We start from the raw sequence: 25,460 nt of genomic DNA, 5'->3' as shown, positions 1-25,460 counted from the left end.
TTCCTGTGATCATTAAACTTTTGGAGCTCCAGGAACAGGAGGAAAACATTTAATCTGTTGAGATATCAATCTGTAATGTGCCATGTCATTAAACCATTTTTCTCACGATCTTTCCCACAAACAGAAGGTGAGAGGAGAGAGGGAATGTGCTTTAGTAAACACATACCACTCGCTGTAACCCGGAAAGGTCCCACTCCGGGAGAGGGCAGCAAGAGGTGAAGTCAAGCAATTTCTGATGTTAATTGTCTCGAGCAGTAACTTATTTCAAGGTGATGCTGTACCTTTTCTGTAGCTAAGGACTGCTCCCATTGCACTGCCTGAGCAGCAGCAGTGTGAGGAGCAGCAGAGGCGGCTGTTCTAATTTAGCCATTCGCCATCAAACGGATGAGACACTTTGGGAGCCTGATTTCACCAGATGTTTTTAAAAAAACCTGGAAGTTCACCGCTTTCATTCACTTCGCTTCTGCTGAAAAGATCATTGAATCTTGTTCTCGACAGAACAAGAGGGAATGGCTTCAGGCTCCACCAGGGTAGGTTTAAACTGAACATTAGGAAAGAATTTTTCACAGAAAGGGTGGTCGGGCATTGGAATCGACTGCCCAGGGAGGTGGTTGAGTCACCATCCCTGGATGTGTTTAAGAGACGTTTAGATGTGGTGTTGGGGGGATATGGTGTAGGGGAGAACTTTGTAGAGTAGGGTAGATGGTTGGACTCGATGATCCCAAGGGTCTCTTCCAACCTAGACAATTCTATGATTCTATAGAGAAACCGATGGCCAAAAGACTGCCCTGAAGACAACGGTAAGAGGGTGTTTGTGTTGTGCTGCAGAGCTCCCTGAAGCTGTGCGACTGTAAGGATGAAGTCTAGCACCGAGGAATGATTCCCAAAAGCCTGGTCCTTCAGGCTCACCCAACCATGTCCAAGCCTTTAGGTAATTAAAAGCCCTGGCAGGCTCTGGGGCAGCTGAAGTGCTGTCTCCTCCTCGCTGCTCCCCTTGCTCCTCCAGTGCAGGTTTCTGCTCTGGCAGCAGAAGTTACTACGTCTCTCTGACCAACAAAGCACCGACTGGTTTTTAGGCAAGTCCGCAGTGGAATGAGACTGGACAGGCTGCTCGGATCTGAGCTTCAGCAAGAGAAAGCCTGTTGGACGTAGCGACTGCTCGTTGGCTTAAATCCCAGCCAACCCTGCCCAGAAGCTTCTGCCCCAACCCTCAAGTGGGTGAAGCAGAAGCTCACAGAGCAGAAGCTCTTCAGCCTGGGGTGAAAGGGCTCTAACGTGAAATGAAGGGTGGCCCAGCTGTGAGCTGCAGCGCATACCCCACCTGCACATGGTGGGGCTACCAGGGCAGCGCACATGTAGACCTTCTGGACCCAGATGCCTTCAAGGTCTAAGATACTCAGGGCGTGTTCTCATACCAGAGTTATTAAATGCCATTCCTCATTTGTTTTCTAGAAAAGCTGGACAGAAATGCAACTCAGACCATAAGATCTAGTTCGAATCTGTCTCAGCTCCTAAAGCCAATCTGTGCAGAGGACCTCCCTCAGGAGCTGCTGAGGCTGGGCTGCCTGAAAGTGCCGTGTGAAGGAAGGAGGGCAGTGGTCAATGAGCAGCCCATGACTTCCCACACAGTGCAGCTGCACTTCATGTCCTCGGGTCTGTTCTGGGTATCAGGTATGGAAAATTTTAGATTCCTTGGTCCATCCATCCCTCACTCCTGGGTCAGAGACAATCAAGGTGGCCTTTTCCCTGGCTGGGAGTTAAAGCTTTGGTGCACTTTCACAGCACCCTGTCTGCACAGAGTAAGCAGAGAAACTCCCTTTGAGAGGTTCAAAACTCATCTCAAGTCTCTGTCCAAACTATTTTCATTGGGCAAACAACTTGCAAGGTCTGTGTGAGCCAAAATGTGGGCCAACATGTCTCTAATACCCTGCAAACCCTGAAAGAATACCCTTTCTTCCCCCCTCCCCCTAAATTATATATAACTCCAAGCAGACTACTCCAGCAGGACAGACCCTACCCAGCCATCTCTTATCTATGTCTCAAGTCTTGCTTTGGACAGTAATACATTTAGTTGGCTGGTGGTGAGATGATGCATCCCATGGGCTGCAGAACGGCCATCAGCTGCCTTTGATAGGATTTACAGTCTTGGCTATAAACATCTAAATCCGTGACCGTGCATCAGCGGTCAAGGCAGCCTGTCAGCTGTAAGAAGTGGCAGCAGGTCTGGGCAGGCTCAACATTTTATAAAGATGCCCCTAAGAAGAATGAAGATGGTTTTCTCCCAAGATCAGGCACTGAGCAGAATTTGCCCATATCCTTTCAAGAGGTCAGGGTTTGTGACTCGCTGAGCAGGTTCCCATCACTCTGAGAGCTCAGGACACCGGCTTACTGCGGCGTTCCCATGCCGAAGCCAATACAGAGGCAGTTTGCCCATCTCTCACCAATACGGCACAGCTTCAGCATTCGCTCCCACTTTCCCCTGTTACTCCTCAACAGTGTTTCACTTCTGCAGCCTTCCATCTTCCAGCAGCCTCGCGGAACTAATTTGTTTGGCTTAGCCTTGACTTTTTATTGGGCCAGGACTTCCAGGTTAAGTCAAGAAAGCATGAACCAGGTTCCCCACCTGTTGAAGACCCACTTGTACTTTTGGGAGCCTTTGCATAAGGTCACCAGAGGCTTCTCTGGACTGGACTGACACAGCATCCTCTGCAGAGATCTAATGGACTTGACAGATTTTTACAGGCAGCAGCAGGACGGAGGTTTTGGTGTACCTTTCAACACACCTTCTTCCACAGCCCAAAACCAGAAGTTTATTTTGCACGGCCAAAACTTGCCCTTGTGTTTAGACAACGAAGGGTTCATTTTGTCACAGCCAAAGATAATTTTACCGGGCTCCTTAAAGGCAGGCAGTGGGTTCTGTATAGCAAGGCTGCACTCAGATTCCCTGGGTGAGCTTCACTTCACCACCTAAGGCATCACGAGACGGTAACTCAGCTCCCGTACAGAGGCACCAACCTCTCCCTGCTGACTCGAGAGAGGGGAGGCCCTTGCTCTCTAATAGTTTGGGGGGGTTCACATGTCCGCTATAAATGCCCAATTCCTTTTACAAGCAAGGGAGGGGGAGACAGATGATCTATTCAGGCACCTTCCTTGGAATCAGACAACCTGTGCACAGCTTCCACTGATGCCACCACCAGTGGACATGAAGCGACCCCTGAGGACAGGGCTGGTGCCTATGCTGTAGGCACCGAAGTTAAGTCAGAGTAGACTCAAGGATCATTAAAACCGTGGTGCAGTTCTGCTACGTGCAGATCAACCAGCTTTCTCACACATGAGTGAGAGGGATCTCGATTTTTCACATTTGCTTCAAAAACATACACAAAAAGAAGGTTAAATAAAATACTCACAGCTAAAGTGATTTTGCCTAAGATTTCTTCTGGAATAACATCATCTAATACACTATATACATATTTGTAAAACTTATCAAACGAGGTAGACATGAGCTCCATACAGATCCAACAGTCACCCTGGAAAGAGAAAAGAATCCGTGTTACTGTCAGGCTAAAACAAGAACCAAAACCCCAGAGAGCATAAAGAGATCCTCTGAATCCAGCAACACACATGAATGGCAACATACATTCCACAGGAAGGATGGTATTGACCTTGATTAATTTTAGCAATGGAAGTCTCACCCCTATACGTACCTCTCCCCCACTCCATTCACCAGCAGAGGAACCTAGCTGACCAGCTCAGACCTGACATTACATTTTAGATGCCTGAACCTGGATGAATCCAAGTCTCAAAAGCTACCTGGCTCTCCAGAAGGCTGATGGCACAGCGAGACATGAGCACGCACAGTAAGACTAAAAAAAAAAAAAAAACCCTTGCAGTTTACGACAACCCTGCAGAGGACAGAGGACATTTCACACCACATTCAGAGATAGCATCTAAGCAAAAAAAAATGAAAAAAAAAAAAAAAAATCAAGTCTCTAGGGGGTTTTGTTCATTTGCATCTTGTAGTTAAACTATTTAAATGCAGAAAATTGTAAAACTGACTAGTATCTGCATTAAACCAAGCTAAGCTTAGCTATCATAGAGGAATAACATCAAATTCTATTAAATTTTATCAAATTCTCTCCTGTAAATTGACCCACACACAGTGGACTCGCTGTGGTTGAGAAACGGATCCCCACAAAGACAATCCAGAAAAGGACTTCGTCTTCTGCTTTAGTGTGTATGTAACACATGGTGATGAACAGCTTAGCCATGGATTGATGGTAGTTATTTGAATTTTTTTGAACATTCGACCTCCAGAAGGCTCTGTGTGAGCTGTATCTGTAGACTCCCATGCACTTCAGGCAACTCTTCATTGCTAGATATACTAAAAGACAAGAACTAGACCTGTCCTCACCAGAAACGAGGTACTCACACCTGTCGTCGACAGGCTGGTTTACATCATTGAGTTTTAAAACTGCATTAGCTGGCAAAAGCTACTTGCAGAATGGAGTTGATGAGTATATGGTGGTCCCATCCTATGTACGTACCACCTAAAACGCTTGTGCAGGGAGCAGCAGCTTGTGCGGGCAGCACTGCCCTGCGCTGCCTGGGTGGTTCGGAGCACGGGATGCCCCTCTGGTTATGAATAAGTTGCACACTCTTGTGATACAGAAGCAATAAATAGAGGAGAAACTTCCCCAAGAAATTATCCTACAGACGGTAGATTTTTTTTCCCGATCAATCAAAACACAAACCAACTGAACTCTATGTTAATACATGGAAATGAAATTAGGAGAAAAACCTAGGGATGGCGGAGGTGTGGCAAAGCCCGGTGTTCCCACCCTGCGCGCTCGAGTCACTTCTGTTTGAAGCATGTTCCCGGTGCTCGTGAGAGCTAGGAGCAATTCTCAGTCTTAGTGGATGAGGGAAAAGCTGTGGATGTTATCTGCCTGGATTTTTGCAAAGCTTTTGACACCGTTTCCCACAGCATTCTCCTGGAGAAATTGGCTGCTCATAGCCTGGACAGGTGCACTCTTCGCTGGGTAAAAAATTGGCTGGATGGCCGTGCCCAGAGAGTGGTGGTGAATGGAGTTAAATCCAGTTGGTGTCCGGTCACAAGTGGTGTCCCCCAGGGCTTGGTGCTGGGGCCAGTTCACTTCAATATCTTTATCAATGATGAGGGGATCGAATGCACCTTCATTAAGTTTGCAGAGGACACTAAGCTAGGTGGGCGTGTTGATCTGCTTGAGGGTAGGATGGCTCTGCAGAGGGATCCGGGCAGGCTGGATCGATGGGCCAAGGCCAATGGTGTGAGGTTCAACAAGGCCAAGTGCCGGGTCCTGCACATGGGTCACACCAACCCCATGGACGCTACAGGATTGGGGCGGAGCGGCTCGAAAGCTGCCCGGCGGAAAAGGACCTGGGGGTGTTGGTGGACAGCACCGGCTGAATATGAGCCACTTTGTGCCCCCGTGGCCAAGAAGGCCAACAGCATCCTGGCCTGTATCAGGAATACTGTGGTGAGCAGGACTAGGGAAGTGATCATCCCCCTGTACTCGGCACTGGTGAGGCCCCACCTCGAGTACTGCGTTCAGTTTTGGGCCCCTCACTACAAGAAGGACATTGAGGTGTTGGAGCATGTCCAGAGAAGGGCAACGAAGCTGGTAAGATTTGTCCTCCAGACCCCTCATGAGGAACGACTGAGGGAACTGGGGGTGTCCAGCCTGGAGAAGAGAAGGCTGAGGGGAGACCTTATCACCCTCTACAACTACCTGAAAGGAGGTTATAGAGAGGTGGGGGCTGACCTCTTCTCCCTGGTGACAAGTGATAGGACGAGAGGAAATGGGTTTAAGTTATGTCGGGGGAGGTTTAGATTGAATATTAGGAAACACTTTTTCACTGAAAGGGTTATCAAGCACTGGAATAGGCTGTCCAGGGAGGTGGTGGATTCGCCATCCCTGGAGGTGTTTAAAAAAGGGGAGAGGTGGTACCTGGGGACATGGTTTAGAAGTGGTTTTGTCAGAGTAGGTTAATGGTTGGACTTCATGATCTTAAAGGTCCCTTCCAACTTCAGCAATTCTATGATTCTATATTTAGACTATTAAAAAGCTTGAAGAGCCCCAGGTTTTAAAGCTTCAAAGGTCTTTTCTGACTACTTGGACTGACGTCCTGTGAAAGACAAGCCAAGGTACTGCATCCGCCAAGATGCCTCCAGTCCAAGTGCTGGTTCAGCGGGAACAGAAGTCTCCAGCAAAGGTGCTGTCAAACACCGCACACTGGCATCAGCAGAGGCAGCGGTGCCACCCAGCTTGGTGCTGGGCTGCTCGCAGACATGCCAGGCTGTTCTCAGCAATACAGACAGCAAATCGCCAGGAAGCGTCCCACCACGTGCCACCAGCGTTGCGGGTGCCGCTGCTTCAGTGACAGCGAACCCATCACCGCCTCCTGCCAAGGAAGGGATGATGCCTCCGGCAGGAGAGCCTCTCCCTTCCAAGAAGGGGGGATCAGCTTTCCTGGGGAAGGCTGAGCCGCTGGTGGGTTGGCTGGGGAAGAAAACGGTGAGTTCGGAGCCATGGGCAGCCCCGTTTTACACTGCTCATTCGGAACAGGGTTTTTACATCAGCACCAGCAGGAGCTAACGTCATCTCCCCAAGGGAAACGGCTGCTACAAGGCTGAGCCCAGAAAACACACATTTCACCCAAAACAAAGCAGAAGAGACTGATCAAAAAGGTGCTGTGCCGGACAGGGGAGCAGAGACACTATGGTGAGAGAGGCAAGTGCAGTGCAACGGGCAGAGGACACAACCGGCGTTCGAGAGGACATGGAGAAAGGTGAATTCAGGCTGCTAGAGAACAAAAGATTGGCTATGGATGAATTTGGCTGAGGACCTGCTCAGATTTAAACTGCAGATTTAAATTAGGCAACACACGCAGAAAATTTCCCTTTTCAGCACTGGCGACAAATGCAAAGTGCAACTGAGGCACTTCCATATTACTGAGAGTGGCTCAGAGAAAGCAACGTGGATCCAGCATGAGTGATGTGCATCAATCAAGTGAACCTGGAACCAGCCCAGACCCTTGCACGCTACCTGTAGTGAAAGCAAACATGGACTTGTTCTACCGGCAGCAGGATCATTCAAAACATTGCTTCTGTTTTGACCAGCTTTATATTAAAAGTTGGTACTGTGCTATATTCCTGCGTTATTGTGCTGAGACTGCAGGGGACTGGATTTGTTCAAGAATACCAGAATACTACTGACCACCTACAGCCTTGTATTTATGTCCAACCGCACCAACACTGTGCACCAATACTTCAGTCGCCCAGGCTACAACCACTGGTGTTTGTACGGCAGAAGCAAACTGAAGCAAAACAACAGGCAACCTCATTAGAGCCATTATTGTACCAAAAGCTTCCCAGTATACTTTGTGCATCTGCGGGGCTGGGATGTGTGTGTTACTGAACACTCAAACAAGTAGAATAAACCGTTTTCCAGTGTTAATTTAAGCATTAAAAAATAAACTGTACATGATCAGATGCACCAGGAAAGACTTCGTACTGAAGTACATACCATATAGACACCCTGGATGTGGGCATTTATTGATCTGGTAATATAAAAGCCTACCCGATCACCATGAATTCTTGTCAGCAAGAACAATGAAAAAAAGAGGACAGACCTTTTCAATCGTGCAGCTTCATTAAGGCTGGTGGCAAGATTCGAAACTTTACAGGATCTGATCTTTTCCTGGGACTTGAAAGGACTTACCTATTGGCAAAGCTGATGAATTTTACTGAGAACAAAAAGGAAGACTGACAGGGACGACCGGGTACCGGTCACCCGGTCCCCTTTCTGATCAACCACAAAAAAGCGCTGATGTGCACGGGAAAGTTCTGCTTCATCGTGAATTGCGAGGACAGAGCAATCTTAATGAAAGTTTCTCTTTGATTTATGCTCTTAGGTCAGGTTGATTTCCAATTATAACGTGACGGAAGAAGCATTTTAATTCTCTCTTCCCGTTAGACCTATTCTTCCAAAGAATGTATTTTAGTCCTTATTGGGTATTAAATTACCAGATGCTAATGCACATCTTGTAGGCATTCCAAAAAACATCCAGGAACACCCTGCACATTTCATTCAAAATATCGCTTCTCATCTCCAGGACATACACCAAAACTGCTTAACCAGCACCAAGCATGCTTCAACTTCTCCACGCAGAGTCTGGAGTCCCCAGTCAACAACCCAGCATGTCACAAAGATGCCACCCAGCTAGAAGACAGCTTGGCAGAAAAGGACCTGGGGGTCCTGGTGGACATCAAGTTGACCATGAGCCAGCAATGAGCCCTTGCTGTGAAGGTGGCTAACGGTGCCCTGGGCTGCCTTAGGCAAAGCATTGCCAGCAGATGAAGGGAGGTGATCCTTCCCCTCGACTCAGCACTGGTGAGGCCACACCTGGAGTGCTGTGTCCATTGCTGGGCTCACCAGTACAAGAGAGATGTGGTCATATTGGAGAAACTCCAGGGAAAGGGCTGCTAAGGTGACTGAGGGACTGGAGCATTTCTCCTATGAGGAAAGGCTGAAGGAGTCGGGAGTGTTCAGTCTGGAGAAGAGAAGGATGAGGGGAATCTCATGAATGTATGTAAATACCCAGGGGGAGAGTGCATAGAGGATGAAGGCAGGTTCTCTCCAGCGGTGCCCAGTGACAGGACCAGAGGCAACGGGCACAAACTAAAGCGCAGGAGGTTTCCTCTGAACATGAGGAAACACTTTTTCACTGCAAAGGTGTACTGGTTTGGGCTGGGATAGAGTTAATTTTCTTCAGAGTAGCTAGTATGGGGCTACGTTTTGGATTTGTGCTGAAAATAGTGTTGATAACTCAGGGATGTCTGAGCTACTGCTAAACAGCGCTTACACAGAGTCAAAGCCTTTACCTGCTCCTCACACCACCCCACCAGCGAGCAGGCTGGGGTGCGTAAGATGTCGGGAGGAGAGTCAGCCGGGACAGCTGACCCTGACTGACCAAAGGGATATTCCATACCATATGCCGTCAGGCTCAGCACATAAAGCTGAGGGGAGTTGGCCGGGGGGTGGGAGCCGCTGCTCAGGGATGGGATGGGCATTGGTCTGCGGGTGGTGAGCACCTGCATTGTGCATCACTTGCTTTGTATATTCTTTCACCATTATTATTATTGTCCCTTCCTCTTCTGTCCTACTAAACTGTCTTTATCTCAGCCCATGGGGTTTACCTTTTTTTTTGATTCTCTCCCCCATCCTGCTGGGGGGGGAGCAAGCAAACGGCTGTGTGGTGTTCAGCTGCCTGTCAGGTTAAACCAGAGAGAAGGTGACTGAGCACAGGTTGCCAGGGAGGCTGTGGAGACTCCATCCCTGGAGATGTTCAAAAGCTATTTGTACATGGCCCTGGGCAAGTGGCCCTAGGTGGCTCTACCTGAGCACGGGCATTGGACAAGGTGACCCTCCAGACGTCCCTTCCAACCTCAACAACTCCGTGACACCAACACTGAAGGCTTATCACAACAGCGCACCGCAGGGTGTGGCCAACTTTTAATGCAAGTTGCGTCTACACCAGCAAGAGAGAATGAAGAACATCATCACCCACACATATCCTTATGTGACACAGGACACCTTTCCTATGGGCCAGGGACTGATCGTGGGGACAGATACCTTGCGTAATGCCAACACAGCCAACGATTGCCAGAGAAACAGCATGCTGTGCATCAACAGCAAAGAGAGCAAACATCTTCTATCAACTGACTAAGGATATGTCCACAATTCACACTAACATCAGCACTGTGCTACTGACACATCCATATGAGGTCTTCTCTCATACCAGCAGAGCCTCCCCACAGGCTAATTTACCTGGCTCCCCAGGCATGTTTTGCAACTTGCTAAGAGTTTTTCATCAAATAAATATATCAACTATTGAGCTTGTTGGCTTAAACTTGGCTTGGCTACATTCGCCCTGTGCAGGACTCACTGCTGAGATCCCAAGTCAGACAAGGCTTTTTTCCTTTTCCCCTCTTGAGAAGAAAAGTAACAGGAACAGCTACTTTGAAAGAGCAACTAGTACGGTCATGATAACTAACCAAATATTCCCAGCCTTACAGGTACTGTCTCAAACTAGACTAGCTGTAAAGCTTCCAGCAGACATGTAAGAAAAGAAGGTTGTTTTTTACCTTCTCAGACCTAAAAACCCTCCAAACAGCACCGCTCGGGGCAAAAGTCTCCGGGTTGCCCGGCGCAGTCCTATGGCTCAGCCCAACACTCCTCTCTTCTCACTAGAATAAAGTGACTCAAGTGAAATCTTTGCAGAAATCTGAGCAAACATCTTTCCTCCTCCCACACCTAGCAAGTACCACTTTGAGAGGTAGCAAACACGAGTAACCAGACCCTCTTCAATACAGCACCTCTCAAACACGAGTAACCAGACCCTCTTCAATACAGCATCTCTGATGACTGACGTGGAAAGCTCTGCGTGTGTTTGTAGGAGTCAGGGCTCTCAAATGGCACAGTATGGAGAAACCGACTGGTTTCATGGGGCCAGGGGAAACCTCACGAAGTTCAACAGCTGCAAGATCCTGCACCTGGGTTGGGGCACTCACCAGTATAAATAAGGACTGGGGGATGAATGGATGGAGAGCAGCCCTGCAGAGAAGGACTGGAGGATACTGGTGGATGAATAATTGGACACGAGCTGGTAACGTGCACTTGCAGCCCAGAAAGCCAACTGTATCTTGGGCTGTATTACAAGAAGTGTGGCTCGCAGGTCAAGGAAGGTAAATCTCCCCCTCTGCTCTACTCTTGAGGGACCCCATCTGGAGCACTGCATCCAGCTCTGGGGTCCCCAGCACAAGACAGACACAGGCCTGGTAGAGCAGGTGCAGAGGAGGCCACCAAAATGACCTGAGGGCTAGAACGCCTCTGCTATGAAGACAGGCTGAGACAGTTGGGTTTGTTCAGCCTGGAGAAGAGAAGGTTCTAAGAGACTTTACTGCAGCCTTTCAATATATAAAGGGGGCTTATGAGAAAGATGGAGAAAGACTTTTTACCAGAGCTTGTAGGGATAGGTCATGGGGCAATGGCTTTAAACTGAAATAGGGTAGATTTGGCTTGGATACAAAAAAGATATCTTTTACAATGAGCGTGGTGAGGCACTGGCACAGGTTGCCCAGAGAAGCTGTGGCTGCCCCATCCCTGGAGGTGTTCAAGGCCAGGTTGGATGGGGCTTGGAGCAACCTGATCTAGTGAAAGATGTCCCTGCCCATGGCAGGGGGGGTTGGACTTTATGATCTTCAAAGGTCCCTTCCAACACAAACCATTCTATGAATCAATGAATTTATGATTCATCATTATGATTTTTTCTTACTTAGGATTGTTAGAGAACCAAGTAACAGAGCGGTTCGCTCAACAGCTGTGCTAGCAGAATGAAGGATGCTGTAACATCACGGGGAGGTGTAACACAGTGATGTGAAGGTCACAGCTTCATCAATGGGAGCAGGAGTGGGCAGAGCATTGTTTCATGGAGGACCTGACCCCAGGAGGTGCACCATCTGGTATCAGGGCAATGAAGCCCCTTACTCCATGCAAAGGCTGGAATGCTATCTTCTACTTTTTCAGCTTTTTTCCTGTTTCATTAAACAGGCAATTTAATCTCATCTAATGGGCGCCAATAAACTCAAGCAAAGTCCCGCACCCAGCAATCAACTTGCAGTTTTTGCATTGTTACACATTACATCATATACAAAGACATACATAATAACAGAAGGACATCCCATATGACTAAGGAACAAGAAGCAAATAAATAATAAGTGGTAAGATGCTGGCTGCTAAGGGACAAGCAGGGCCAGTTCCCAGAGAAGACTCTTCCTATCAGAAAATGCTTGCTGAACAAGTGAGACACAACACAACTAGGGAAAAATATTTTTGTAGTGTTTTTTTTGCTTTTCCAAACAGTAACTCGTCTGTTTACAGTTACTTTCCTAACGGCAAGCTGGATACTTGTTTGTCTTCAAAATAAGTCCTTCAGCGGTTTTGTCCAATTTGGTTTAGTACTCCCACTCCCCAGACTGTGACGATCCAAGAGCTTTGCTCTGGTTCTCTGCATCAACAGCTCATCTTCCAGAAAGGAACCTGCCTTTCAAAGCAGCCCAGCGGCCCCGCTGCTGTTCCTGAGGCTGCTGTAATCTTCTTGCCAATCACCTGATGGTGAGAGCTGCCTACTCAATGCTTAAGCTCCTCTAAAGAGGCTCAAATTGAAGTCTTTTGCCTTTGAGAAGCAGGAAGAAAAAGACTTCCTATCTGTAGCTCCATCCACCCCTGAAGAATCCAAATCCTGGCTCAGAGCAGGCGGTCCCAAGAGGATTTGCCTTTTGGAACTCATTTCCTTACTTTTCACATTGAAACACTGGAACAGAGCTTTGTTTACACATGTTTTGCTGTAGGACGACCCGAGAGAAATTCAGTCTGTAGAGATGTCCCATGTGCTCTTATACTCCAGCAGTGACCTGGATCGTTCACAGTTATTTGGGAACAGATCTGCTAAGCAGAGTTGGGGGGGGGGGGGGGGGAGTGAGACAGGTTCAAACATATTGGTGAAATTCTTTTTTTTCCCTGCCTGTGCTTCTCTGCTGTCATAGTTTCCTAGCTTTAAAAGTTGTAATTAAGACTAGAACATGTAATTAATACGACAAGACAGAAAAACTTTATCCAAGCATACCAGCTTACCCTGTGTACCTTTGAGGTACGTGACTTGGAACGTCACCTTGGCAGTAAGGGACCAAGGAGAGGGGAAGGTTGCTTTCATCTCAGAAGCAAATACCACTGATGCTGAGGGTGGGGGAAAAGGAAACTCCAGCGACCAACATGATATAACCCAGAGTGACCTTACTGAAACCTTTCCCAGACAGAGCACCCAAGGAGCCCTGCCTGGCTGCAGGAGGACAGGATTTTTGGACAGGACAAAGGCTGCAGCAGAAGCCAGGCTGACATTTGGGTGCTGATCAAGGTAGGTTTTTATACTATTTCTGCATTTGCACTTACATCCCGGGATGTGCCCCGAGCTGCAGAGAGGTGACAGGCTCACACAGCCCTGAACATGTTCCTCATCAGCATCTGGCAAGACACTGTCTTGCTCAGAGACTTTTCTTCACAACAGCTGACAGCCTTAGCATTTGTATTTCAGCAAAGCTGGAAATTTTCAGCCAAGGCTGAGGCTCCACACTTGGTAGGAGCTTGTACTGTGTGCACATGGACAATGTCTCCTTGCCCAAAATGGCTTCGTGTTTAAACAGATAACAAAAAGAAGAGCATGGGGAAAGGAAGGATTATTATCCTTATTTCAGCGATTGAGATTTAAAGCCAGAGGAGTGACCTGGCAAAATTACAGAGGCAGACTCTCTAGAAGCAGGAATTGAATATTCAGGTCCAGTTTGGGGCTTTAACTACAATATTGACCTTCTTTCTCTAACATTTCCCCAGTAAAGCCCCAAAAGACTCTACACAGGCTGCCTTGCCTGATAATATACGAAGACAACTAGCGGCCGGTAGGTCTCTGTTTTCTTTTTTCCCTTGAGTAGGTGTACCGGATTTGTGCTGAAGTAGTGGAAAACAGGCAAGGCTACGCCTCTATCCCCCTACATTGTGCCAGCTTCAACCGCAGATCAACTACAGGAGAGGAATAATCCACGCCTGCAGGAGAGCTGCAGGAGCTGCTGCTCTCCAGAGGAAGGGGACGCGGTCGCCAGGTTTGGACATTCATCTTCCCCAAAACTCTTGTTCTTGCAAATGGACCAAACGCTTGCAGTCCAGCGCTGCTCAACAGGGCTATATTCCTCTGCTTCTGCCTGTACTAAAGAAACCCAGCTCGGCCTCATGACTGACCTCCAACCATGGCATAAGACTGCCTTTTTACTGGCCATCCGAAGCTGGACAGCAATAGGAGTACCTGGGCAAAGCACAAGGAGATAGGAGGATAACTTCTGTGGCCCTGCAGCATAATATCTACCTTAAATTACAATAAGTAGATGCTAAAACAGTCACAAACATGCGGTGATTAACATCGCATCCCTGGCCATGAACAGCTAAAGTGTGTCAGGATTAACTGTGGCCAGCTGACAGCTCTCAATGCTCTAATTCTGTTCTTCACTTGGAAGCACTTGTGGAAGCATCACACTGAATAACCCACTCCACAGCACACACTATCTATGTGCATAAAAGGGTCACGCAAAATTACAGCCTCTAGGCTAGCGATTGCAGATACTGCTCTTTTCACGAACAGTCATGCAATTTTGGTCTCTGTCCCAAAAGGACAGAGCAGAACTGGAAAAGGTGCAGAGAACAGCAAGAAAGATGATCCTTCAATCGTCTGGAAGGGGTTCTGTGTAGGACACAGGCTGGCACTTATCAGGCTGGGTAAGACACGACAGAGGGGGAATACGGCAACTGTCCATAAAATCCCCAGTGGCCTGGACAGGATAGATAAAAGATCAACTGTTCACCACCTCTTCAAATACAAAAACTAGGGGAACTATTAGGGGCACCACTCAAAACAGCAGGATGGAAATTCAAAATGAGTCAAGGTGACGGCCTTCAAACAAGGGGTGGACAACCAAGGGAAGTGCCTCACGGGGAACAAAAGGGATGCAAAAAATGCACGTGTATTCAAGGGCAAACTGAACACTTTTGTGGAAAAGAAATGCAGTAAGAATCACTCCACACAAAGACAGCACGCCTAGCTCAGGAGACACTCAGCCGCATACGATGAAGGCTATGGTGATGTATCACATGTGCTTCTGCAAGCAGATCCTGTGGGCCACTGCCAGAGACAGAACACCCCAGCATGGTTGTTTTCTTGTTTTCTTATGTATCTGCAGGTACAAACCACTTCAGGGCAGATGCACGTCAGTTGGGAGTCCCTGACACAGCCTGGCTATGTATGTATATCCATCCATCCATCCATCCATCCATCCACCCATCCATCCATCGGATAACCTTAGGGGGAGATGTGACTGCTATCGCAGCAGCCACCTTCCTCACAGGGACACAGGTCCTCCACATGGTCGCATCTCACAGCCACTGACACAATCCACATCTGCATCCCAGCGCCGTGTTGCAGAGCTGCGCCCAGCCCAGCAGCACACTCTGCGTGGGGGAGCCCCAGACCCGGAGCTCACAATAAGAGAGAAGAAAAGCAGGAAAGAAGGAGAGACTGAAATAGGCAGAGACATAACAACGAATGGGAATAGCACGTACGTGCTCAGCAGCACCCATACACCTGGGCCGCCTGGTTAAATACCCTTGATTAAAAGCGGACAGCTAAGAAACCTAACATAAATTAACTTTCTCCTCCTTATTGCAAGTCGGAAACTGCAAAGAAAAAAAAAAAAAAGTAAAAACCAAACTCTGCTACAAATGAAGCAAGTTTGGAGTGCCCACCTCTCTGAAGAGCGCGCCATAAAACTGAACAATATACGGGCAGTCACTGCTTCGCATTACTACATCAAGGTCCATCAGAAGCTGCTTCTGTTCTTTTTCATCCACTGTCGACCGAATTCTCTGAAAGAGGAAGAGTGGCAGAGACTTTATCACTTACATGCCATTACTGTGTCCTTCAGACCCGCCTCTGGAGAAACATGCCAGGGACCCCAAACCCAAGGCTGCACAGGCAACCCCCAAGGCATGCTCAAACACACTCGAGAGAATTAAGCTGTGCTCTCAAATAAGAAATATAACTCCAAACCCCTAAAGCCATTTAATTCAGACTCTCAAATCCCCAGTCCTCTCATGAGCATCAACACTTTCAGATGAAATGTCAGAATGAAATTAAAGAGGGGGGATTTCATTGAAAACTACTACGGCAAAACAACATATTCAGGTTTTCATTTCAAAACAAATACCCACACAGTTCTTGGCCGTGTTGGATGGGGCTCAAAGGCTGTTCTGAAACTTAACCAAGGAACATTATGTTTAAAATGTCTACGACAAGCACAGAAGACAAAAAGGCTCCTTCCACCATGCCTCCACCACAGCTGGCATGGTGAAAAGGGACCAACACAGAACCGAGGGAACACATTGCTCTGGTAGTGCTAATGGTGGGCAACAGTCCCGTGAGCTCTTCTCGGAAAACTAACAATTCTTTACCTAGTACTGGCCTAGGGAACATTGACACTATATAAAAGATTTTATATATATATATATATAAAAAATATATACTATGTGTATATAGAGAGATATATATGTATACACACACTATATATACAGTATAAACAAAGAAAAGTCTCATTTGGGCTTGAAAGAACAATACGAGTTTGAAAACAGAAAACTGTACACGTTCAAACATGAAGCTTGTTAAATGAAGGATGGAGGAGACCATCCACAGTTTTTCATGTGCTTTTACTGACATATTTAACATCTCGCACTAATTAATGCATCCCCTGAATCACAGGTGAGGAAAATTGTGATCCTGAAGGTGCGACTCACATTGAAAAATCATTAAAAAAAAAAAAAAACAAGAAAAAAATATCTGGCAAGAAGTCCGAAGCAACAGAAATAGCCTGGACCCTTCTTGGGGAGAAAAAACTACTCGGCTACCCAAGAAAGAAAAATTATTCAAGGTTGTGGGAAAAATCTGCAAGATACCAGCGCCAACTCCCACTGACACTACTGCCCTGTGAGCTGGTGGCATCAAGACCGCCCACATCAGCAAGCACAAGGCTAAGTATACGAAGGTACTTGGAAGGTTAGCCATTCGTGTAACACCACCTCAGAAACAGTGCACGATTATGCACCTTAAGACTATTTCGTAATGACCCACACAAAATGAGGACAGTATCGACACTATTAATTTTCCTTACCTTTGGTGTCTCCTGATATTTGGGTATTTCACCACTCGTTCTTAACGTTCTAGCAGCTCTAGTTTGGCCTAGACCAGTAATTGTCATGTTCGTACTGCCCTTTTCCCTCCCAGCCAATTCTAGAGTACTTGGGCAAACTGGCAAGAGACTTGCCCAGCACGCCCACAATCTGCAACACCCCACACCCTGCGATGCCACTGAGCGGGTGGGACTTTGTGGTCACAAACAGAGCAAGAAGATGGCTCAAGGGACTAGTAATGAAAATAAAAGCTTCACCTCTAGGTCACTGGTTCAAGTCTGTTTCACAGAAGTTCAGACACGACACTGAAGAAAGCCTGAGGAGCTTGATTATTTCTTTCTCTTGTGGCTACTCCATATAAAGCTCTACAACCCCCTGCTGAGATATCAAAGGCTGAGCAGATTGAATGTCTCCTTCTAGGTGGGACACCATCAGCACTGTGGCATTGCCCTGACCTCGACAGAAGACGATAGATGCCAAAGCCACCACAGTGGGACCTACGAAGAATAGTTTTGTCTCTCACTGAGATGCTGCCCATTCCTCTGAAAAGCTCACCTCTTTGGTGAGAAGCAATACCAAAAGGAGCTTTTCTTCATATTGTAACTCACACTTCCCATCTGTGCCAACTCCGTATCTGCCTCCAAAAAAGCCTCTTTCCTGGTCATTCAGGAGTCTCCCCAGCCCCCCTCTGCATTCCCTTTGCATCTGCACAATGCTGTCACAGCCACCCCCCCACCGTGCTCCTCAAACTCCACAACTTCCCCTGAAAGCATCTCCTCCTACCTCTGATATTTCCTTCTCTGCTGTTACTTCTCCAGCTCTGGAAAACATGTGAAATATACGTCGTACGGAGGAGGCGATTTTAACAGCAACTACACCGAACCCAAGGATTCCTCCTTTTCCCAAAGACAATCTCCCCAGGGAGAAAAAGAAAGGGCAGGCAGAGAACCCAGAGGATGGACAGTGGATGGGCTATAGGGCAGGGCATCCAGGCAGCCACAGGTGCCAAAGGCCACCTTAAGAAGCCACCATGGACTCCCCAACAAACACTGCTTCAGGGAGTGAGGGGAAGGACATGATGCAAGACTGGGAGGTCTCATACAAGAGTGCTGGAGAGTGGAGATTAGCAAATGCAAGAGAAGGGGAAAACTACCAGGAACAGCATGCAGCAGAGCGCTGAGCTGGGGTCAGCCCAGGCTGGAAAAGATGGCTTTGTTTAGCTGGAGTGCACCAGGGAGTCTGCTGCAGGCCAGCGGTCCCCACTCACCAGCCAAGGAACACGCATTCACCAGTGAAACAAGGAAGAAACAACAAAAGGTGGCTGAAGTCAACAGCAGCCACCACCCACATAGCACACGAGCCACAATGACGATCTGCTACCTAACTCCAAGGCAGAGCGCAAGACACTGCAGCAGCCACCCCAGACAGACTCCCTCAAGAACATGGGAGATGGCAGGGAAGGAAGACACAAGGTGAGGCAACAGCCTGAAGACACTGTTTAAGACAGGAGTAGACAGGTCTGACAGCTTCAGGTTTACACCTCTCAGCCTGGTCGCTCTACTGCAAGCAGTCCCTGACACGGCCAAACAACCCTCACATGGAAAAAGTGGGTTTTGTAGTAGAGGGTTATGGAAAGCCTCTTTTTTAACGGTTCCTTGTTGGTCTCAACTCTGAACTGCATCAAATCCTCCAGGAGAAAATTCTCCAGCCCTTTTAATACAAGCACAGGTTAGGACAAAGCCTTCTGATCTCAGGAACAGAAGCTCCGAAAGCTATGCCCTGGGCAGCATCAACAGCAAAAGGGTAAGTTATGCTGTGGACTGGACCACTCTCAAACCTAAAACCAGACAGATCCCAGAAACCAGACGAGCCATCACCAAGCCCCAATATGCACATGGAAAGATGTAGGTGCAGTGGGTAGCGACCAGTTAAAAAAAGAAAAGGAAAGAAAAGAAAAAGGAAAAAAAAAAAAAAAAAAAAGAAGCTATAAACACCAAACCGAAAACCAACTCCCAGTTGCGAGACAACACAGTGCTGTCCTGCGTACAGGGCTCACGTTGTGTCCTCAGCAGAAGGCGCAGCACAGCAGGGCTTGGTGGTGTCACCGGAGGGCTGGTGCTCCCAGGTGATGCCAAGGACTGAGGACACCAAACCAGCAAGAAGAAGGGGGTTTGCCCACTTGCTGCTGAGGACGAGGATATTTATCTACCCATCTGTACCCATCTGAAACACATTTACCGCTGGCAGAAGGATGTCGGGTCTTCCACTGATCACAGCTAGTTTCCCATCTCTTACAGTAGGGCTCTCGCTCTCTCTCAGCATTTCCTTTTAGCCCTTACTCATTCACCCCTCTCCCAGTGTACTACCAGCACTACCAGCAGGGCTTGGAGTACCGGGCTCCCCAACTCCCAGCCAGCTACCCAAACGGATGAGTGAAACAGAAAACTCTGCTCGATAAACCACAAGGAGTCAATTTGGGAGAGGGTACCTAATTGCACGAAGAATGGAAACGATGATTTGCGAGAAAGCCAACTTGCAAAACGTCCCAAGGCTTCTCTTCAGAAGTCATACGGGTAATCGGAAGGACAGAGAGATTTGCCCCTTGACTGAGCTTAATGCGCTAACGTGTCGTTTTGGTGGGCTTTTGTGGGCTATCAGGCAGCCAGGTAAGGATGGAGAGATTATGGAGGTATAAATAGATGTTTAATTTCTGCTCTCGGGGATATCTGATCCTTAGCAGCCTGTTTCAGCTGTGAGGCTGCCATCAGAGAAAATCTGTGAAAGCCAAAGACATAAACATCTGTTTAAAACAGATGAGAGAGTAAGCACTGACTACAAGGCAAAATGATGTGAAAGAGGCACTGTGCTCTGAACCAGAAATAGCTCTACAGCTTACTGGCTCCTCCGGGAAGAACAGGGATCTTCTATGGATACCTCATGGGCTTATTTTATGTATCTTCTTAAGAGTGCCTTGGCCAGCTTCTCCAACTACCCAACTCCCAACTGATCTTGAAATTGCTTCTGATTTTCTTAATCCAAGATTAGAGTAGAAGAAGTGGAAGACCACCTGTAGGCTGGTCAAAACTGCTGCTAGACTAAAGAGAGAACAAGAAACCAGCAACAATATCTGAGGACATTAGTTGGAACTGGCGACTAGCCTAGGCAATATTGCAGAGCGGGGCTAAATCTGCTGGGCTGATTTGTATAATAGATACTGGAAGATACAGAAAATTCTGGTGTATGGCTGAAAATCACTGTATCTTTTGGGGTGGGGGAAAAACTGAACACAAGGATCACGGACAAAAATGCCCTCTCCCCAGCTGGCTTACTCTCCTTGGTGTAACTATTTCTGACAGAAAAACAATTTGATTCAAAAGAGATGCAAGATGTTTCCACGGGGCCACGACAAGAAGCTTGGCAGGTCAACCAAAGCACAAACCACTCTACCCGTCTCTTGACGGTGTATTTCTCAGCCAGTTGCAGTGGTTGAAAAGAAACTGGCAGAAGCTGCTAATGCTGAAGCCCAAAGGTCGGAGGCGCTCCCTGCTGTGGGGCTGAAGGGGAGCGGAGCAGTAGAGGAGGGCTCAGGGCATCCCCGTGCTCGGGCTCCTGACCCGCACAGGCGCCACCTAACAGATTAAAGGTTGGCTATTTTAAATGTTCGCTTATTTATCTTGTGAACTTTTCAAACAAGAAAATTTCTGAGCCTTCGAGAGGCCTTTTTAAGCACCCTGGCTAATAAAACCCACACCAGGTACTGTACACACTGTTTTAAGTAAAAAGCAGAGCATCCTGCTCCAACAGGGAGAACACCCCCCGGCTTTCGTTCCAGTTTGGACTTTTTTTCATTAATGTATTTTGATACCAGTTTGGAAAAATGAAATATGCCAAAGATCTTGTAAAGCACTTTTTTTTGTGTGAACTATCACTAGTGCCAGACAGAAACCTCGGGACAGAATGAAACCCCCCAGGTGCTGGGTGAGCTTCCCAAGCAAACCATTTCACCCAAGTAAAATGGGGCTTCTCTACGGTTCCTCTGATGGGCCCAAGACAGTTCTGTTCCTTGAGTTTGTGGTGCTCTCAGGAAACAAGATGCACAACCAACTGCAGGACACCACCAGGTGGAGATGCTGGAGAGTAAAGCAAAAGGGGGTGAAGCCTCCGTGATAAAGCCCGGAGTGATGGCAGCGGAGCAGATCCTGAGAAGGGAGCGAAGAAGCCCGGGAGATTATGAAATGCCACAGACCGGGCAAAAACAGACTAAAGAGAAAACAAGAAACCAGAAGCAAAGTCAAAGGACTCTGGGTGGAAGTGGAAGCCGGACCTGGCAATATTGTAGAGAGCTGGTGCTGGTGCTGCAGGCAAATGCAGCCAGGGCAGGGTCTTCTTCAAGGAAAACGAGGAGTCCAGAAGAGAAACCTGCTACGGAGGTGATGACGTAATGTACAAACTGGCCTTGCAGTTGTGAATTTGCACAGACAGAGCTGCCACTGGAGAAAATTGGGCTGTTCTCTTTCCCACCTGGAAGAGTCTTGGCCTCTTATGCCAATAAACTCTCATGAAAATGAATAGGGGGGTTTTCAGTGAGAGGAAGACCACGATACCAGCTGACCCAGAGCAAACGGGGACTATGCATCTCTAGGAAGATCTGAGAGAGGAAGGGACCAAATGAACAAGAGGATTGTCTTTCATTAAGATTTGGAAAACATAATGCAATGTTTTCCGGGGGGAAAAATAGAAAAATTTGAATACAAAACCTCTGAGCTGGAGTCCTCTTTCCTTTATCCTTTCTCCCCCTTCCTCACTTCTCTAGGAAGAGCTGTCTATGGCAGAAAGGGTAAGGGATGCAAAAGCATCACACCAAAGGCTACAACTGCCTGCCTCCGAAACCAACCTGCTGCAGCCGTCAGCCTCGCAGGCGTGAGGATCCTGCTCCTGCAGCCCCTCATGTCTTTTTGTTATTTAAATTCATAGAGGCACAGAAGAATGAAGGCTGAAGGAGAGGGAGGAGCAGGACTGGGGACAAGAGCTCATCATCCCAGCCTCTCCCCAGCAACGCTCCGCCAGCCAAAGCTTTGCTGCAGTGGTTTCACGCCAGTGACAGGATGATGAGGCTCATTTTTCTCCTTCAGGCTCATTTTCCTCCTCTGCCGCTGGAGCACAGAGGAAAGCTTTCTGACCCAGCCAGGGGCCCGGCAGCCCTGCCCGTGCGAGCAACTGGACACCCGCGCTGAAGGTGCCGGGATTCCATCCGCCAGGACGATGGCTGATGAGGCCAAAATGCGTAAAACGGAAAAATGATAAGAAAATTGTGCCCGCGCCAGCAGATCTCAATTTATTTCAGTGACAGTGCAGCCCTCGGGGATTATTTTGCGGCAGCGGTAAGGAGGGCGGGCAGGAAGCGTAGCCAAAGGGCCGTGCTCGGGGAGCTCCCGGGGGCAGCAGGAGCCGGCGCGCTCTGCGGCACTGGGACCACATGCACCCAGCGGGGAGAAAGCGGATGGCGAAGCTAAACCACGCTTCAAGTGACAGGCTTGAAAACGCCAGAGGAAGGAGGTGGAAACAGGATTTGAGGGTAGGCTGCGGCAGCCGCATCTGTGCAGGCTGAGAGGTGAGCAGGACGAGCGCCCAGAGGCACCAGCAGGAGCTGGGATAAGCCAGAAGAAGATTCCAGCACTGGGGAAAGAGCAACGTTTCACCTGCTCTTTAACAAGGTAACTGCAGCACACTTGTAGAACAAGGTGGATTTGAATCTGCCCACGGCAGAAGGGCGAGACGAGCCACAAGGGATGCAGCCCGGTCATGGTCACTGCAAACAGGACTTGGTCCTTCCAGAAGTGGGGTAGGAAGACGCCTGACTGCACTGGGAATTTGCAGCAGGGGCAGTGGAAATTTGGGTAGCGCTGAAGGACCGAGGAGCAGCTGTGGGAGGTCCCTGTACCAATTTTCTCTGCATCTAATTAGCAGCTTCTGTAGCCATCTCTGTGTTTCACTCATCAATACAGAAGAGCCAACAACTTCTGGCTTGTGACCTCCATAAAGCTACTGCCTACTGCTGAACGTCCTTCCAAGGCTGATGTGCCTGCTCCAGTGATGTTGCTCTTGGGGAAGCACGGAGAGGGACAGCAGCACCACCAAATAACCACAGACACTGGCTTTGCAATCCCGCTAGTTGCAGGGCAGCGCTCCTTATGTCACCCTGCACACAGCACGGTGTCACACCACGGAGCTGCAAGCAGGTGCCATTAACGTCAGAGCCAAGACCTCAAATCACTAGACTGATACATTTTCTTCTCAAACCACCATCCCTCTTCTAAACCTTCTTAATCTTCTCTTACAGAAGGGCATTATGCTGAAGGAGAAGAAAACAAGTTAAGTTTGCCAATGACACCAAGCTGTTTGGCGAGGTAGACACACTGGAGGGGAAGGATGCCATCCAGAGGGACCTGGACAGGCTGGAGAGGTGGGCCCAAGCCAACCTCATGCAGTTCAACAAAGCCAAGTGCAAGGTCCTACATCTGGGTCGGGGCAATCCCAAACACAAATAGAGGCTCAGCAGTGAATGGCTGGAGAGCAGCCCTAAGGAGAAGGACCTGGGGGTGCTGATTGACGAGAAGCTCAACATGAGCCAGCAGTGCGCGATTGCAGCCCAGAAGGCCAACCGTAACCTGGGCTGCATCAAAAGAAGTGTGGCCAGCAGGTCAAAGGAGGGGATTCTGCCCCTCTGCTCCACTCTCGTGAAACCCCACCTGGAGTATTGCATCCAGCTCTGGACTCCCCAACATAAGAAGGACATGGGCCTGCTGGAGCATGTCCAGAGGAGAGCCATGAGGACGATCCGAGGGCTGGAGCACCTCTCCTACGAGGAGAGGCTGAAAGAGTTGGGACTGTTCAGCCTGGAGAAAAGAAGGCTCCGGGGAGATCTTATTGCAGCCTTCCAGTACATAAAGGGGGCCTACAGGAGAGCTGGGGAAGGACTTTTTACTGGGGCATGTAGCGATAGGATGAGGGGGAATGGCTTTAAACTAGAAGAGGGCAGGTTCAGATTGAACATTAGGAAGAAGTTTTTCACTTTGAGGGTGGTGAGGCACTGGAACAGGTTCCCCAGAGAGGTTGTTGAGGCTCCATCCCTGGAGGTGTTCAAGGCCAGGCTGGATGTGGCCTTGGGCAACCTGGTCTAGTGAGAGGTGTCCCTGCATATGGCAGGGGGGTTGGAACGCAATGATCTTCAAGGTCCTTTCCAACCTAAACCATTCTGCGATTCTATGATTCCTGCCTGTAGAGCAAAGAGAGACGCTGGAGAGCAGCTGGTTTCCCTGAATGCAAGTGGGGAGCTGGGGTTTAAGAAGGCAACAGCTCCACAAGCTGGCAGGACACCACAGGCTTGAAGGAGACAGAGAGAGCAGGAGGTGGACAGCCCCAAGCATGGACAGCCCAGAGGGCCCAGACAGAGCAGGAGCAGGGAGATTAATGCACAACCTCAGCTGCCCCCAAAACAGCAGCAATCTGTGAAAGAAAAGGCTGAGCAGTTTGGGATGAACGAGTCACTAATGCAAGCTCAGCCCCATCCTGAAACCTCATCTCAAGTAACTCCACCATCCATAGCTACTGCTTGCCTTGGAGACCTCACTTACTGTTCCACTTACAGGTCTTCCTTTGCTCAATTTCATGTTTTATCCCCACTGGGACAAACAGCCCCTTGCCACTAACATTTCAGAAATGATGTGATTGCCCAGACCCTCCAACCTTCCTTCTCCTGCAGACCTAGCCATGCCTGCCCAAGGGGAATGGGTTCAGAGAAAAGAAGGTGGCACCATCCCAGCCCATAACTTTGGCGTTTCAAAGTTTAGACACTGTAAACCATCAGTTTTTATTTGTTTAAAAGTAAGCCCCCCAAAGCCACCACCCCTCTGGGGCTCAGACCGCCTCTCTTCCCTTGGGAAAGCCAGCTCAACGTGCTGTGCAATGTCATCTCCAGCTCTGTGCTTCAAGAGCACAGCACTGGTGCCTTCTGCCTCTCAGATGGGAGCTGTACCTGCATTACAGACCCTCGACGCTGACGAGATTACCCTACGATGCTGAACACCCCTTGTGCAAACACAGTCTGGGACAACAGAATTTCTGTGCCAGCAGACGCGTCTCCTTCTCGATGACATTAGCTAATCCAACAAAGCGCTCTTCTCAGCCCAGCTGTACCCGCTGCAGAGCTTCGGATAACAAAGCCACTCCGCTATAGGTATGCCTTTCTCTTACCCATGGCTGTCACGATTATAGGAGCAAAATTATAGTCACCCAGGTCACACGCCCTGGGTTTGTGAGGCTGGGGGTGCCCAGGCATCATTTCACTACATCAGCGGTTTTCAACCTGTCATCTGCAAACTCCATCTACAAGTTCCACCAAAGGCAACTAAGAGAATCAAGTCTTCAGCTACAGGCTGTCTCTAGCTACACTGGAGACTTTTAGGGATTCAAGAACAGGTTGAAACACCACTGCATGGTGATCCAAAACACTCCGAGACCTTCCCAGTGATCCCACTGTTGAGAAGAGGTCAATATTTACTGGAGAAAAATCAAAGGATG

The 25,460-nt window shown here is 48.5% G+C and overlaps 1 protein-coding gene across 1 annotated transcript in view; it reads right to left on the bottom strand.

Annotated features, from left to right (window-relative positions):
* MAP2K4 (mitogen-activated protein kinase kinase 4) overlaps positions 1 to 25,460 on the bottom strand; it is a gene marked incomplete at its 5' end in the record, with an annotated part of 101,947 nt that overhangs the window by 22,673 nt on the left and 53,814 nt on the right. Inside the window, 2 exons of the mRNA XM_082491955.1 lie at positions 3,408 to 3,527; positions 15,444 to 15,563. Of these exons, the coding sequence (XP_082348081.1) occupies positions 3,408 to 3,527; positions 15,444 to 15,563 (240 nt within the window). The remainder of the gene's footprint in view (positions 1 to 3,407; positions 3,528 to 15,443; positions 15,564 to 25,460) is intronic.

This window comes from Vanellus vanellus (assembly GCF_965231255.1).
Source record: "Vanellus vanellus genome assembly, chromosome: 17".
Classification (NCBI taxonomy): domain Eukaryota; kingdom Metazoa; phylum Chordata; class Aves; order Charadriiformes; family Charadriidae; genus Vanellus; species Vanellus vanellus.
The sequence above is the reverse complement of the archived record's forward strand: the minus strand, read 5'-3'. Positions and strand labels throughout refer to the sequence as shown.